Source organism: Elephas maximus, chromosome 11, assembly GCF_024166365.1.
Source record: "Elephas maximus indicus isolate mEleMax1 chromosome 11, mEleMax1 primary haplotype, whole genome shotgun sequence".
NCBI lineage: Eukaryota > Metazoa > Chordata > Mammalia > Proboscidea > Elephantidae > Elephas > Elephas maximus.
The window spans coordinates 87295565-87312210 of NC_064829.1; the positions used below are offsets into that span (position 1 = coordinate 87295565).

The 16646-nt window shown below is 56.5% G+C and overlaps 2 protein-coding genes across 4 annotated transcripts; both read left to right on the top strand.

Annotated features, from left to right (window-relative positions):
* Positions 1 to 471: 471 nt before the first annotated feature.
* On the top strand, positions 472 to 7111 carry ZBTB45 (zinc finger and BTB domain containing 45). 3 transcript variants are annotated; one of them, XM_049900429.1, is made up of 3 exons: positions 472 to 551; positions 2636 to 3935; positions 6334 to 7110. In XM_049900429.1, the coding sequence occupies exons 2-3, from the start codon at positions 2636 to 2638 to the stop codon at positions 6588 to 6590; spliced, it is 1557 nt and encodes a 518-aa protein (XP_049756386.1). In that variant the 5' UTR covers positions 472 to 551; the 3' UTR covers positions 6591 to 7110. The 3 variants fall into 3 exon arrangements, with proteins under 3 accessions (XP_049756386.1, XP_049756385.1, XP_049756387.1); XM_049900428.1 differs by lacking the exon at positions 472 to 551 and adding an exon at positions 727 to 810 and having other exon boundaries at positions 6334 to 7111; XM_049900430.1 differs by lacking the exon at positions 472 to 551 and adding an exon at positions 839 to 923 and having other exon boundaries at positions 6334 to 7111.
* Positions 7112 to 9564: 2453 nt separating this feature from the next.
* Positions 9565 to 16512, top strand: SLC27A5 (solute carrier family 27 member 5). Its single transcript, XM_049902338.1, is given in 10 exon segments — positions 9565 to 9622; positions 9624 to 9930; positions 9933 to 10253; positions 10673 to 10882; positions 11269 to 11427; positions 13668 to 13744; positions 13746 to 13787; positions 15064 to 15258; positions 15361 to 15451; positions 16283 to 16512. Coding segments are annotated over 10 exon segments (1689 nt in total). The 5' UTR covers position 9565.
* The last annotated feature ends 134 nt before the right edge of the window (positions 16513 to 16646 follow it).

The following is a 16646-nucleotide window of genomic DNA, read 5'->3' on the forward strand; positions in this document are numbered from 1 at the left end:
AGGAGTGACACCCAGCAGAACCTGGGGTTTCCACCCAGCAACAGGACGGGCTAGGGGGCAAACGCGACTCCTGTCCCCACTGTGTTATGAGAAAAATGCCGCCTCCCTTTGATGTGATGTTGCAGCGGGGTTTAAGCTGGCCAGGATGGGCCATGAGTGCTTAAGCCTGGACTACGCGCCTGTTCTCCATTACAGTCCACCATCTTCACCGTGGGGTGTGCAAGCAAGGGATTGACAACAACACAGCTCCCAAATTCCACCCTGCCTCCACGGGGACGGCGGAACCCTGCTCTGACAGACAGCTTCCTAGCGCCTGGTCAGCCCCCGTTTCCAAAATTTTAGTTCCATACAGGTAGGCAGCCGGAAGTGCTGCCAGTCGGCGCATCTGATTTCCATGGAAATGCCGGAAACGTGCTTCGGGCCGGCGTTCCCCAGCGCCCCGGCCGCAGTAGAATTGTGTTCCGCCCGGGTTGTGGCCCGGAAGTGCGGCCTTGGTGGCGGTGAGGAGGAGGAGGTCACGGCCCAGCCTGGTGTCTGAGGAGGAGCAGAAGGTGGGGTCGAGCGGGCGGGCATCCCCCTGCTGCTGAGCCCGCAACGATGCCCGGGTGTGCCAGGGGAGAGGCGCTCGTACTGGGCTCGGAGAGCTGCAGAGCGTACGCTGCGGCGGACGCGAGGGGGCGCTGCAGGACCGGAGCACGGCGCTAGCAAGGGCGCGGAGGCGGGAGACTTAGGGCGGTAGGGGGCTTGCACCCGTGCAGCCGCAGCGGACCTGAGAGGGGACTCGGGGCGCAGGTTGGGGCGCTAGCAATGGTACGGAATATGGGAGAGAATGCTTTGAGTAAAATGCGTGGCATGGGCAAAGGCGTGGCGGTAGGAACGCGACGTCAGACCCGGAGGATGGACCTGGGTGGCGGGTCTCAGAGGTGGGCCTTTGTTCTGAGGTATCCAGGAAGGCCCTGTATCTGGAAAGAGGAATCGGAGCCCGCAGAGGAGCGGGGCGGGGCCGGGGGGGGGCAGGGCGGCGAGCCAGCTGAGGAATGCCCTTTAATGTGATGCACAGGTTTCAGCCTCCATCACCTGGGCCAGAGTTGAAGTCGTTTAGATACCTGGTGAATAAAGACGGGGAAGGGTTCTTTTGACTGAAGTAATGGCACGTGCCGTTTGAGGAATACCAAGAATTCATCGTCATAGAGGGTTCTGAGCAGAGGAGAGTCCCGATCTGAGTTAGGTCTCAGCGGGCTCCCTCTGGCTGTTGTGTGGGGAATAAACGAGGAGGTAGTGGGCGTGGAGGGGTCCGGTGAGGAGTCTACTGCCACAGTACAGGCCGGTGATAACTGGGGCAGTAAAAGTGTGCAAAGTGGACCAGGGAGTCAGATGTGGGGGATGCAAGAAAGAGGAGTCTGGCCTGAGCAGCCGGAAGGCGGGGAAGGGGGGCATCAGGAGCCAGAGGGGTTGAGGCTGAGACCCCAAAAGACCCCGAAGATGTAGAGACGGGATTCAGTGGAACCCCTCTGGGGCTGTGAGACCCTGCTTGAGCACCAGAGTGGGTGGATCTCAGGATACACGCCATGTCCCGACTCTTCTTCCCCAGACTGTAGGTGAAGCTTGGAGGTGTGTGCAGATTGGGTGTGGGGTGAGCCAGTTGCTCCATCCTTGTTTGTCAGGGGAAGCCCATGGAGCGAGTGTGGGGTCACCTGCCTGGCATGTGAGGTAGCAGGGGCTTGGCAAAGTCCCCTCTGGGGGTACCCCCTCCACTTCCCAGTGCTGGAGGGTGGTAAATGCCCTGATAACTGGATGAGAATTCACAAAAAGCTCTGGATTGCCCAGCCATGCTGACCTAGCGCACCTTTGCCCACCTGGTCACACACCCCTATGCTTGTCCACCCACACCCTCTCTGCCATACCTATATTCTGTGTCCCATGGGCCCCATTAAGACCCCAAGAGGCAGCAAGAGGCACCTCCCTGCCAGCTGGGCTGGGGTCTGCCAGGGACCAAAATCTGGCTTCATGTGGGGTGTCTGCCAGACTAATGCCCAGCCTATCCTCAACTCTGTGTCACGCATACCCCGACTCACCCACCCCATCTCCCATCCCCCAGGAGGACTTCTCCATACACTATCTAACATAACCCTGTTCTAAATCAGCAGCCCCAGGGTCTACAAAAGGCCTTAGATGCTCGGGAGTCTGGGGGTTGGGTTGAGTGGGAGGAGTCGCAGCCAGGGTAGTGGGGACAGGGTCCAGTGTTTCCACCACCTGGTCTGCTGTTTGGGTTGAGGGGCAGCCAGCTCTGGATACAGTCCCTGGCCTCTTCTCCACAGGGTTGCCCCTGAGAAGGGAACATGGGGAAAGCATACTCATACTGGAGGTAGAGGCACGTGGGCCAGGGATGGGCAGGCTGAGTCCTGGGCCCTGAGCAGTGAGTAAGGAGGGGGAAGGGAGAAGGCAGACGTTTGGCATGGGGGGGTATCTCATCCTCTTTCGGGGGTGTGGTGTGCTGGGGGCTGCGGAGGCAGAGGGAGCTGCTGAGGTCCTGGGGAAGTCTGAGGGCGCAGGGTTGGGCCTTTGGCTGTGCCATGTGCTGGGACAGAGGATGATCCCCAGCTGACCTCTCCTCCCTCCTCCCTGTCTTGCACAGATGGCTGCGGCGGAGGCAGTGCACCACATCCACTTGCAAAACTTCTCTCGCTCATTGCTCGAGACCTTAAACGGCCAGCGACTGGGCGGCCACTTCTGCGATGTGACCGTGCGCATCCGCGAGGCTTCCCTGCGCGCACACCGCTGTGTGCTGGCTGCCGGCTCGCCCTTCTTCCAGGACAAGCTGCTGCTAGGCCACTCGGAGATCCGCGTGCCGCCGGTGGTTCCTGCGCAGACGGTGCGCCAGCTCGTGGAGTTCCTTTACAGCGGCTCTTTGGTGGTGGCACAAGGCGAAGCGCTACAGGTGCTCACGGCCGCATCTGTGCTGCGCATCCAGACGGTCATTGACGAATGCACGCAGATCATCGCACGCGGGCGCGCCCCTGTCCCAGGCACCCCGGTGCCTGCACCCCTGCCCGCATCAGTGCCCCCGCCGCTTGCACCCGCGCAGCTACGCCACCGCCTCCGCCACCTCCTGGCCGCTCGCCCGACAGGCCACTCCGGTACGGCACACAGCCGCAAGCAACGCCAGCCGGCGCGCCTGCAGCTGCCAGCGCCCCCTGTGCCCGCCAAGGTCCAGGCTCCTGACGCTGACCTGGCAGTCCCTGCACCCCCCCAGGATGGTGGCGACGACGACGACGATGAGACAGACGATGAGACGGATGGCGAGGATGGAGAAGCGGGTGGCAGTGGCCCGGGTGAAGGCCAGGCGCCCCCTGCCTTTGCTGACTGCACCGCTGGTTTCCTGGATACCACCGCAGGCAGTGCACGCGAGGACCCTCCTGCGCCCACTGGCCTCCCTGACTACGGCGGCGCTGGGAAGGACTTCCGGGGAGCTGCAGCGGCCGAGGACGTATTTCCTGACAGCTACATCTCCGCCTGGCACGATGAGGATGGTACTGCCGCCGAGGCCTGTCCTGTGGAGACCTCTGCCCCTGACCAACCTGACTGCGTCCTGGCCGGCCCCCGCCCACCGGGCGTGAAGACCGCCGGGCCGACCGCCTCACTCTTCCCCTTTCACCTGGGTGCTCCGGGACCGCCGACCCCTGCGCCCCCACCCGCCTTCTACCCGGCTCTCCAGCCTGACACAGCTCCGGGTACCTCTGTGGGTGCTGCTGCGCAGCTAGGGGAGGCTCCTGCCCCGTCCCCCGCGCCAGCTCCGGCTCCAGCCCCTGCTCCGGCCACACTGGGCGCCGCGGCGCGCCCCTCCGCCGCAGAGACGCCTGCCTATGAGTGCAGCCACTGCCGCAAGACGTTCAGTTCTCGGAAGAACTACACCAAGCACATGTTCATCCACTCGGGTGAGCGGGGAGGCCCTGCGGCCCGGGGCTCTGAGCCCCCGGTCCCTGGTCACGGGAGGGGTCGGGCCCTGCCGCCCGGGGCTCTGAGCCCCCGGTCCCTGGTCACAGGAGGGGTCGGGCCCTGCGGCCCGGGGCTCTGAGCCCCCGGTCCCTGGTCACGGGAGGGGTCGGGCCCTGGGGCCACGGGGCTCTGAGCTCCCGGTCCCTGGTCACGGGAGGGGTCGGGCCCTGCCGCCCGCGGCTCTGAGCCCCCGGTCCCTGGTCACGGGAGGGGTCGGGCCCTGGGGCCACGGGGCTCTGAGCCCCCGGTCCCTGGTCACGGGAGGGGTCGGGCCCTGCCGCCCGCGGCTCTGAGCCCCCGTCCCTGGTCACGGGAGGGGTCGGGCCCTGGGGCCACGGGGCTCTGAGCCCCCGGTCCCTGGTCACGGGAGGGGTCGGGCCCTGGGGCCACGGGGCTCTGAGCCCCCGGTCCCTGGTCACGGGAGGGGCGGGCCCTGGGGCCACGGGGCTCGGGTGCGGCCCTGGTTTGGCCCTTTTTCGTCATGTGATTCCAGGGGGCCTGAAGCAGCAGACTGGTGGATAATGAGGGGGCTGCCTGGCTCCAGGCCTTGGCTGCACCTTCGGTAAACTGTTCATCCATCTAGCCCTGTTCTTTGGTGACCCCAGGGGGCCTGAATATTGAGCCCAAGTGGATGCCTTGTGGGCTGACTCAGTTTTGGGGAGCAGGCCATGGAGTGCCCCTTCCTGTCCATTCTGCCACCTCGATTTATAGGTGGGGATCCTGAGGCTATGTGGGGGAAACACGAACCTGCCCAGGACCTTCGGAAGGGTGGTGGCGGTGGGAGCTGTAGCTCCCCATGCAGGAACCCGGAACGAGCGGGAGGCTTAGCCCTTGGTAGGCTTAGCCCAGGCCAGGCTGGAGAGCAGGGACTGGGCCTCTCCGGACAGCAGGTCAGGGGTCGAAGGGGAGGAGGAGCGCACAGGCCTAAGAAGAGCATATGGAACCTGCAGAAAGGGGGCAAGATTAGGGCCTTAGGAGCCCTTGCACCTGGGGCAGGAGGAGGCAGGTGCTGCAATGTAAATACCCCACAGCCCAGGAGGGAGGGAAGAGGGGGCTTCACCAAGACTGCAGCAAAGTTCCCTCAGACCAGTGCTAGGATGGGTTAGAGGGACTGCTGTGAAGCGACTAAACCAAACCAAGCCAATTGCCATGGAGTTGATTCTGACTCATAGGGACTGAATAGGACACAGTAGAGCTACCCCATAGGGTTTCCAAGGCTCTTAACCACAGGGCCACCAGTGGAGCACAAGGGTGGAGCTCAGAAGTGTGGCTGGCTGTGCTGAGCCAGGCCTGAGGTGGGAGCGGATGGGTGTTTGATCAAGGCTGAGCTTGGTGTTGTCAAGGAAAGCAGAGATTTGGCTGGAAGACCATGCCACAGTGGAGGGGGGTGTGGGTGTGGGTGTTGGTGGGTGGGTGGGTGTGTGGGTGTGTGGGTGCGTGCGCACCATGCAGGGCAGGAATTTAGGATTTCACCGTTAGTGGAGAGGAATATTCTGGGCTGGGGAGTGATGAGATGTGACTTACATCTTAAAACCTCTCTCTGGGTGTCTTGGGGAGGATGGGGAGAAGAAAGGAAGGGGGCAGGGGGAGGAAGGGGACAGGCAGAAGAAGGGGTGCTGGGTGGTCAGCATGTGGAGGACCTTCCAGGGTCCCCAAGGCAGTGCACACTTTGCCTGAAGTGTGTAGTCTGAGTCAGGTGCTGGGACCTGGTTGGTCTGGGGGGCCTCCTGGCAGGCTGTGCCCGGAAGTCCTCTGATGCTGATACAGCCTGCCTACCCTCCTCTGATCCAGAGTGAGGGGTACAGCTCACTGTGTGCTGCAGTTACGTTACATCAGGCAGGGGCTTTGGGCAACAGGGGCTTCGGGCAACGGGGGCTTCCTGCAGGAAGGAGGCAGGTGTGTCAGGTTCTGTCTTCACATAGGGGTGAGGGGCCTTTCCATAGTGTCCTCAGAATTGAGACTAGTTGTCAGAGTTGAGGAGCACTCTGTGGGCATGGGGAGGATGGGGTAGGGAATTGTGGCGAAGCAAGGCCTGCCCAAGTATCTCCCTGAGGCAGGCACAGTGCAGTTTGGAGTGCAGAGGTGAACGGAGACCCTGATGTTTATCTCTGCCCGTGGTGGAGGGAAGGTCAGGAGTTGGGGAGTAGGGGTCCCTGTGAGGCAGTGGGATCTCGGGATGACAGAAGTAGTCTGGGAGTGAGAAGGGTGTCCCTGCGGGTCAGGATGATCCTAGGGTGAGGGGCAGACCCCAGGGGAGGGGGGTTCCTTGTACGACAGGGTGTCCCGGGGACTTCCACCCGGCTAACGTGTATGTACGGCCCGTCCTTTCGCCCACAGGGGAGAAGCCGCACCAGTGCGCCGTGTGCTGGCGATCCTTCTCGCTACGCGACTACCTGCTCAAGCACATGGTCACTCACACGGGAGTGCGAGCCTTCCAGTGTGCTGTCTGTGCTAAACGCTTCACGCAGAAGAGCTCACTCAACGTGCACATGCGCACGCACCGCCCTGAGCGTGCGCCCTGCCCAGCCTGCGGCAAGGTCTTCTCGCACCGTGCGCTGCTCGAGCGCCACCTGGCGGCGCACCCCGCTCCCTGATCCGGGGCCCACTCACGCCTCGGTTACTGAGGCCACGCCCACTGCAGGCCCAGTCACACCCCACGGTCCCAGACCGCGCCCACAGTGCGTTCAGCCACGCCTTGCACAGTCTGGCCACACCCACCGCAGGATCTATCATGTCCCGTGAGTCAGTGCACACCCTTGTGGATACGGGTCACACCATGTCCCTGAGTGAGGCAGTCTACTCACACCTGTCCTGCGTGCCCAGGGCAAGCCAAACCCGCAGTGGTATCTTAATCATGCTTCCACCATCAGATCGCTCGCACCTGAGCCCAGGTACCCCTTCTCTGCCTCCACTCCTTCTCCAGACCTGATGGGAGGCCAGCCCTTCTTTCTCATTTCCTCCCACATACTTGGACCTTTCAGAAACCTGACCACCTCTGAGAACTGGACCATTTCCATCCTGAACAGGGCACTCAGACCCTTGGACGTGGGGCACTGACTGGTGGCCCTACACCTGGTTCGCATCTCCATCTCCCCTTCCTGTGTGGGTGGGGTGGGGAGGGGCAAAGTCTGGGGCTGCTGTCCAGCCCCAGTGGAGGACTGGGTGGGGGCCCAGCATATCCCACGAAGACCAGGGTATCCCCTCCTTGGTCAGATGCCTAGGTGAGTCAGGTGGACCCACCAAGGACTTGAGGATGGGTCTTGGGATGTAATAAAGGACAGTGAGCCATGGGGCCTGAGACATGAAGCCATGAGCGCCGGGACCGTGGGTATCTCCCCTAGGCTGTGTGTGTAGGGCTCAGCCCATCCATCTCTGAGTTTATTCCATGTTCAACCACAGGCTCCTGCCGCCATCCTGGGCTTCTGTTCTGGGGGACTGGGTAAGGAATGGGCATAGGGCTGGTGCTTGGCTCTCTTGGAACCTTTGCTCCTGTGGGGAGGGGGCAGGCTCTGCCCCGACTGAGGTGGGTCTCGGAGATGGAGGTCACATATGGGAACCCCTCTTTTCAGACTCCTGGCTGCTGCCCACAATGCAGATTTCGAGGCCCCACCTCCCAGATCCACCAACTAGACTGTCGGATCTTTGGGATGTCAGTTTCCCACCCCACCCCTGTCCCCATTCTGATAGGTATTTTGGTTGAGCACCTGACTTTTGGGGGCGGTTTATGAGGGATTTTGAGGTCAGGATGCTTTGAAGTGGTACAAGCCCCAGGATATGTGCCTTGGCCACTGAGAGCACAAGTTCTGGGAAGTGGTAACGGGGCTGAGCACAGTGGCCACGTGGGGCATGGGCAATGTCTTAGTCATCTAGTGCTGCTATAACAGAAGTACCACAAGTGGATGGCTTTAACAAAGAGAAATTTATTCTCTCACAGTCTAGGAGGCTAGAAGTCTGAACTCAGGGTGCCAACTCCAGGGGAAGGCTTTCTTTGTTGGCTCTTGGGGATGCCCCTTGTCATCACTCTTCCCTGGTGGAGGAGCTTCTCTGCGCAGGGCTCCCAGGTCCTGTGCTATTCTCCGGGCTCTTGTTTATGGGTGGTATGAGGTCCCCATGTCTCTCTGCTCGCTTCTCTGTTTTATATCTCAAATGAGATTGATATAAGACACAACTTAATCTCGTAGATTGATTCCTGCGTCATTAATATAATTGCCTCTAATCTGGCCTCATTAACATCGTAGAGGTAGAATTTATAACACATAGGAAAATCACATCAGATGACAAAATGGACAATCACAATACTGGAAATCATGCCCTAGCGAAGCTGAAACATTTTTGGGGGACACAATTCAATCCATAACAAGCAGTGACCAGGATCCCTGGGCCCAGTGGGTGGCTGAAGACAGGCCTGCAGTTTCACAGGCCACATCATCAAGCTGGCAGCCTGCCCGGGGGCACCTCTCATCCTCCTCCAGCACGGTGGGAGGCTTCTGGCTTGAATGCCAAGCCTATGTGGAGCTGGTGAGGGACATGAGTGCAGCCTGGAGGAACAGGCCCAGCTGAACCTTCCTGGAGTCCTTAGCTAATCACAGATCTTGGAGCCCAGCCCACTCCCAGAGGTTAACTGCCAAGGCCTTTCAGTTCCAACCACACACAGATGTCTAAGCTCCTGGCCCCCAGTGAAGCAAGGGTGGGCTATAGAGCTGGGTTTGAGCTCTGACACTGCATGTGCTCATTCACTGAGTATCCCCTGGGTAGCTGGCAGGGGGCTAAGCTCCTGGGATCATGGCACCAAGGCTGCAGGTGACTCCTGCTCCCTCGGCAGCTCGTGGTCCAGGGTCCTGTGGATAGGGGTGTAGCCTGGCTGAGTCCCATCTCCCTATGGGTTAAGTGGACACCACAGGAGAACCTCTTTAGGTGTGCAGATTGTGGGCAGTGCTGCTGGCAAGGCCTGACTTCTGGTCCTGTTTATCTTCAGTTTCCCAAACTGGATCGTCAACTGCCTGAGGGCAGGATTTCTGCCTGTTGCCCAAGGACCTGGTGCACAGCGTGTGTATGAGGAGAAGGAAGAGGGAGGTGCCAGTCCTGGAGCAGAGACCTCTAGAGCGAGTCAGGGCTGGGTCCAAAGGACAGCTAGGAGGGATGACAGAGGAGGCTGGTGGTACCAATGAAGGGGCAGAAAACTGGGTCTACAGAAGTTAGCCACAAAGGCAGAGGGAAGACAGGCCACCAGATGGGGGGACAGGCCAGGGAGAGGAAAGGGGATCCTATAGATGATGGCAGAGGCAAAGGAGTGACAAATGTGACAGACAAGAGGGGCCCAGGTGGGCAGGGACAAACTCAGAGGAACTGGAGCCAGGCAGAATCCCCAGCAGAGCAAAACAGACAATCACAGCAGGGTCAGGAACAGAGGCCTGACCAGAAGAAGCCACTGTCAACAGTTCCTGGGAAACTTCCAGGGAAGTGGGCCTGGTGGGTTGGCCTGGGGGGTCCAGAGGTCAGGGACAGCCAGCCCGGGTGGTAGAGGTGAGACTATGCATACCGCTGCCACTTCAAGGAGGGAGCCAGTGCAATGGGCGTCAGACCAAGGCTGGTCCAGCTGCTGCTGCTGCTGCTGCTGCTGTTGGGCCCTGCGGCAGTCTGCATGGCCGGCTGCCATGGCCCTGGTGCTGCGCTGGTTGCTGGGAGACCCCACCTGTGGTGTGCTGCTTGGCCTGGTTGTTCTGGTGCAACCCTGGCTCGGCCTCTGGGTGCCCCACTCGGTTAGCCTAGTGGCCGCAGCTGCCACACTAACCCTGTTGCCAGCCAGGCTACCCCCAGGGCTGTGCTGGTTGCCAGCTGACGTTGCCTTTGTGGTCTGGGTCATCCGCCTGGGGTTGCAGATATGGGCACAGCTGAACCAATGGCCATCCCGCACCTTTATGGATGCCTTTGAGCAGTGGCATGAGCACAGCTGGACCGCGTGCCCTTGGTGTGCATGGGGCCTGAGGGTTGCAAGGTCACCTTCGGAGAGCTGGACACCCAGGCCTGCCGGGTGGCATGGGCCCTGAAGGCCAAGCTGGGTGGCCACACTGGCCTGTCTGCTGAGGAGCCAACCGCCCTCCTGGTACTGGCCATCCAGGCCATTCCTGCCCTGGGCTTGTGGCTGGGGCTGGCCAAGCTAGGCTGCCCTGCAGCCTGGATCAACACGCACAGCCAGGGGGCACCTCTGGTCCATACTGTGCTGAGCTCTGGAGCGGGGCTGCTGGTGGTCAACCCAGGTGAGGGCCCTTCAGGGTCAGTGGAAGGGGACAGGGAGGATGGCAGTTCAAAGGGCAGTGGTGATGGTGGAGGCTGAGCAAAGATTCCTTTGCTTCCCACTCACTCTCACAGGCAATTAAAGTTAAATCTATCAGGAAATATTCTGAGAGTACCAATTTTTATTTTTTTCACAATGGCTATTTCCATCCTTTTTGCCAAAAAAAAAAAAAAAAAAAAAATACCAACTATGGGATTCTCCACTGAAGAATCTCAAAGCGTTTTTTTTTTTTTTTTTTTTTTTGGCAAACTTCTTCCTCCATGGCAGGAGGCTCCTTTACTGCCAACTCTGGGTCTCAGGTTCCCCACTCCCAACCCCCGAGGTGGGCCTTGCCTCACTTTCCCCTCTTGCCTCACTTTCCCCTCTCACTGGCTCCCACAGACCTCCGGGAGAGCCTGGAGGAAGTCCTTCCCAAGCTGCAGGCTCAGAACATGTGCTGCTTCTACCTCAGCAACTCATCCCCAATGCTGGGCATGGAGGCTCTGGGGGCCATCTTAGCTGCTGCTCCCTCAGACCCAGTGCCTGCTTACCTACGTGCAGGGATCTCACCAGGAAGCCCTGCCCTGTACATCTACACCTCAGGAACCACTGGTAAGGGTGCCCAGCAGCCCTGGTCCCCAATCTCTGAATTCTGACCCTGACCTGTGCTTCACAGTTGTCCTCTGAAACCCACCCTGCCCTCTAATCCTCACCTCAATTGACTCCCAGCGTGATTCCAGTGTTCAACACTGAAATACTGCCTCTGTTCTTGATTGATTACCCACAGCTGGATTTTAGCCTCTGAAGTGAAAATCAAATTTGTCCCCCCAAACCCAACCATGAATCATACTTGACCACACTCTGAGATCCTCAAACCCCAATACAACCCTGGTGGTGGAGATTCCACCCCTGTCTACCACCTTTGGCCCATCTTTGACCCACCCTGCTTCTGTGCTGACCATTCACTACCCCACCCTTCCCACTCCTTCATCCTCCAGGACTCCCAAAGGCGGTTATCCTCACACATGAGCAGCTGCTGTGTATGTTTGGGATGCTGTCCCTGTTTGGGGTCACAGGTGATGATGTGATCTACACAGTCCTGCCTCTGCATCATGTGATGGGGCTTGTCTTTGGAGTCCTTGGCTGCCTGGAGCTCGGTAAGCCTTTGCCCGAGGACCTCTCCAATCCACAGAATCCCAGTGTGGGCTTCAAGGTGGGGCTATCAAGTTGACAAAACCATATAGGCTACCCAGCACCCCGGGTTCTCAGCTTTGAGAAGGAACTCAAAGAAAGGAGTCCCAGGGCTACTGGAAGAGAGGTTTGGACCCTCACACAGCCCAGCATGGCTGTGCTTTGGTTATGAGGTGACAAAAGCTGAAATGAGTAACAGACACAGGCATCAGGGAAGCTTCTGAAGGTACTCGGTAGGCAATGGAGATGCTGGTGACAGATTTGTGACATGGCCCAAAGAGAAGCCAGTGAGGGAATGCTTGCCAAAGTCTCCTTTGGGCTGTCTACCTGGACACCTGACTTGGAGTTCAGACTTGGACTTCTCCATTGTCTTTTTTCTCAAATTTTTATTATGTACATTTCTAAACACACACACACTATGAATCCTTATGTACCTACCATCCAGCTTCAGCCACCATCAGCATTTTGCTGCGCTTGTTTCATTTATTCCCTCCCATTTGCCTTTTTTTGAAGTGCAGGGGTGATACAATGCTTAACGGGTTCTGCTGCTAACCGAAAGGTTGGAAGTTCGAGCTCACACAGAGGCACCTCGGAAGAAAGGCCTGGCTATCTACGACTGAAAAATCAGCCACTGAAAACCCTATGGAGCACAGTTTTACACACACGGAGTTGCCATGAGTCAGAATCTACTTGATGGCAACCGGGTTTTTTTGTTGTTGTCTTTTTTACTCTATTGTTTGTTTTAAAGCATTTTATCATGGAAAATTTCAAACTTACACAAAAGTAGAGCAAATAGTTTGATGATATCCCACATATCCTCATCTAGCTTCAACAACTGTTAACATGTGGCCAATTTATATGCACTCCCTCTTTTTTTCCTAAACTATTTTAGAGCAAATCTTAGACATTGTATCTTTTTGCTTGTAACTACTGCAGGTATCTCTAACATATAAGGACTTTAAAAATGTAATCACAAAGTGATTATCATACCTGACAAAATTTACAGTAACCCTTTAATATCATCTACAGCCCAATCCATGGTTAAATTTCCCCAATTGTCTAATTGTCTTTTTGCAGCTAAACAAAGTCTCCCCATTGTATTTACTTGTTAGGTCTCTCCTTCTCTTTTCCCTGCATTTTCTGCTAGACTGGAAATTCCCTTCAGAGGCGTTGTTAGATTCAGGTTCAAGTATTCTTGGCAAGAACCTTCCAGGGGGTGCTGTGTGCTTCCTAACTCATCACGTTGGAAGCAGCTCATGCCTGTTGTCCTACCTTAGAGACGCTAAGATGGACTGGGAGGTTCAGGTGGTGACAACAGGTGGACCATTCATTGAAAAACTGAGTAACAACCTTTCCCCTGTTGGTTTTACCTGCCCTTGAAAGCCTTTCTTGTGTCAGGTGTTTTATTAAGGATTGCAAACAGAGCTGGTTGTTTTTTTTTTTCAAGGACTTGGCATTGGAAACATTTTCATCCATTTTCACAGACAGGCCATTATATTTTACCTCCTCGCCGAAAATAATGGCCTCAAATAAGACCCACAGTTGTTACCCCCACAAGCACATGAGCAGTTGCCCCTTTGGGTGTGTGGATAATGACATTTAGCTTGCAGAGTTTTAGTGTAGGTTAGAGATAAGGTAAGGAGAATGCCTTCCACAGAGACAGCTTCATAGGAGGAGATCAGAAAAGAAGGAATCACTTTCCTGGAGTGACTTTGGTGACCCCTGAAATATATTCACCCAAGTGGACATCCATTGATCTATCTACCTTCTCATCCATCCATCCATTCACCCACTCACTTGCCTTCTCATCTACACATCCAAGATAACCACCCCCAGGTGAGACCTCAGATATTTCCCATCCATGCTCAAAGCCATCCATTAGCCCAGCTGGGCTTTTGTAAAACATTTATCATTTTCAATAGTGATTAATTTTCACAGTCCTCATTTAGTGGGTGCTCTTTTTGTACCAGGCACCCTTTTCACACATCCTGCAGATGGGATTCAAACCCAGCCCTGTCTATGTGCAGCAGCTGTGTGCTTAGCCACTCATTAAACTCTTGCCATGGATGCAATCCTGGCTAGGCCAGGAACACAGGGATAAACCCAACATTGTCCCTGTGCTCAGGGGGCCACACTCAGAGAATCAAAGTGTTTTCTCACAGTGGCTTAGAAACGTGACCTGAACTCCCCTTAACCTTACCCTCAGGAGCCATCCTGGCCCCGAAGTTCTCTGCCTCCTGCTTTTGGGATGACTGTCGGAAGCATGGTGTGACTGTGATCCTGTTATGTGGGCGAGATCCTGCAGTACCTGTGTAATGGTCCCCAAGTGAGGGCTCCTGGGAGAGGACCCCCAGTGAGGCTGTAAGATTAGGGTTCCATGGTGAACACCCCAGTTATTGACATCCCAAATAAAGGTCTTAGGTATAAACCAAGGTACAGGATTTAAGCAAGGTCCCCCTGGTAAAACACCCCAGGGAAAAGCCCCAGATAATGAGTCCCACACAAAGTACCTGACTGTGGCTCACTCATTGACCAGTTGTGCTACTTTGGGTACCTCTCTCAGCCTCAGTGTCCTCATTTGGAAAATGGGGATAATAATAGCCCCTACCTCTAGGAGTACTGTGGGAATTAAACAAGTTAAATATATGTAGGAGTCCCTGGGTGGTGCAAATGGTTAATACACGTGGCTGCTAACCAAAAGTTTAAAAGTTTGTCTACCCAGAGGTGCCTGGAAGAAAGGCCTGGTGATCTCCCTCTGAAAAGCCAGGCATTGAAAACTATGGAGCACAGGTTTACTCTCACACACACGGGGTCACCAGGAGTCAGAATCAGCTCAAGAGCAAGTGGTTTTAAATATATGTAAAGTACCTAGAACAGGGTGTGACTCAGGGTAAACTCACTAGATGTGAGCCAGCCTCATCCTTACAGAGCAGTTGAGGTCTGGTCTCCAGGTAACTCTCCAGTAATGCCCCCAGGTAACTTCCCCAGGTGAGATCTCAGATATTTCCCCAATATCCCTCCCAAGATGATGGTAATCCCTCCCAAGATAAGGCCTCTGGATATCCCCCCGATAACCCCCAGGTAAAGGCTCCCAAGTAACCTCCCTGGAAAAGAACCCACGTAATTGTCTCTAGGTAAGTTCCTCAGCTAATCCCTCCAGGTAATTACAGGTAAAACCCCAGGTACTCCACCCTCAGGTAAAGGGCCCCAGGGAACCACCCAGATGGGGCTTCCACATATCTTTCAGGTAACCTCTAGGTAAGGCCTACAGGTAAAAGTTCCATGCAAATTTCCAGATTATTTCACCCAGATAAAGGACCCCATGTAACTCCCCCAAGTAACTCCCAGGTAACTACCCCCCCCCCAAGCAAGCGTCTCAGGTACCCCACTGCAGGTAACCCTCCAGGTAAAGACTCCAGGTAACTACCTTCATGTAAGAAGCCCAAATAGCTCCCTAAGTATAGGCCTTCAGTCATCTCCCTAGGTTGCAACCCAGGCTAAGAATCTGAGAGTAGCACCCCTAGGTAATTCCCCTAAGGTAAGGGTTTCAAGGCATGCCCCAAGAGTGCCTCTTCCTCACACCCATCGGGATATCTCTGCAGCAACCCAAAGACAGGAAACACATGGTCTGTCTGGCTGTGGACATTGGACTCTGGGCAGAAGTGTGGAAGACCTTTCAGCAGCACTTCGGTCCCATTCAGATCTGGGAAGGCTATGGCTCCACAGAGGACAACAGTGGCTTCGTCAACCACCCGGGGCACTGCAGGGCCCTGGGCAAGGTGAACTCCCTCCTTTGAGTGAGTAGGTCAGGTGCCTAATAAGACAGTGTCCCTGATTGGGGCAGAGCCCACAGAGACTCTGCTGACAGCTCCCTACACCTTCCTCCCCACCCCCTACAGTTACTGTCCCCTTTTGAGCTCATGCAGTTTGACACGGAGGCTGTGGAGGCCATGAGTGATGATCGTCGCTTGTGCATCCCCACAGAGCCAGGTATGGGGTTGGGGAATCTTCCCTGAGTGTGAGAGAAGCGGGTACCCTCAGGCTCCTTCTTGACTGCAACAAGCCACCCAGAGTCCCAACACTCACTAGTCACCCCAGCGAGGGTATTTACAGCTCTCACTCAGACCCCAAGTCCCTGGCCTGTCTGGCCACCCTTCTGGAGCCATCTGTCTCTTGGTGCTCCCTCTGATCCCACTGACTCAATTTCTCACTCTGGTCTTCTGGGTCTCTGGGCATCTGTCTCTAAATTGTTCTCTTGAGCTTTCTGTTAGGATTATGTCTTCTGAGTCATTAATCTCCTCTTGTCCTGAACTTTCTCCTATGTCTTCTCTCATAGGGCCTTACAAGGCTCTGTGTCCCTCTCATCTCATTTGTCTCTGTTCCTCATTCATCCCTTGTTACTCTTTCCCTGTTTCTTATGGGCTCCCCTGCTGCTGCCTTCTCTCTCTTGCTGTCTTTTGCTTTCTGTGTCTCCCTGCCCTTGTCTGTGTCTCTATGTCTCTACCAGTCTCTGGGTCTTCCCATCTCTGTGTCTCTACCTATCTCTGTTTTTCTCTACATGGCTTTCCGTATCACTTTTCATCCCTGTCTCTCTTTGAGTCACTTTGTCTCCCCATCTCTAGGTATCTGTCTCTGTGCCTCTCCCATCTCTGGATCTCCCTGACTCTGGGTTTCTCTCTGCCTCTGTCTCTGTCTCTGTCTCTGGCAAGTCCTAGGTGATGAAGAGTCCACTGTTGTTGGAAACCCCCGGCGGGGGGCTGGTGGGCTCCTGGGATTCTAGTTCATAGTTATTATTTTTTCTTTGGTTACTCTGATCCCCAGGGGAGGCGGGGCTGCTGGTGACCCGGGTGACGAAACTCTCTCCCTTTATGGGCTACAGAGGCCCGCGAGAGCTGTTAGAACGGAAGTTGGTACGGGACGTGAGGCACCCGGGCGACGTTTACTATAACACCGGAGGCCTGCTGGCCACGGACCGCGAGGGCTTCCTCTACTTCCTAGACTGCCTCAGTGACACTTTCCGGTCTGAGGCGGGGTTTTGTGGGCTGGACTAGGAGGCGGGGCTTCTCGGGTAAGGGCGGAACCCCCGGGGCTTCAGAGCCTGGAAAGAGCAAGGCTGAAAGGGCGTGACTTCCTGTTCCTGGAGGGGGCAGGGCTTGAGAGGCGGGACTTCTGGTAGTTAAGAGAC

What these genes read in the sequence shown, in the direction of transcription:
- ZBTB45 (XM_049900428.1), top strand. An exon ending in GCACATGTTCATCCACTCGG is followed by an intron (nt 3,936 to 6,333) that starts GTGAGCGGGGAG and finishes TTTCGCCCACAG; the next exon opens with GGGAGAAGCCGCACCAGTGC.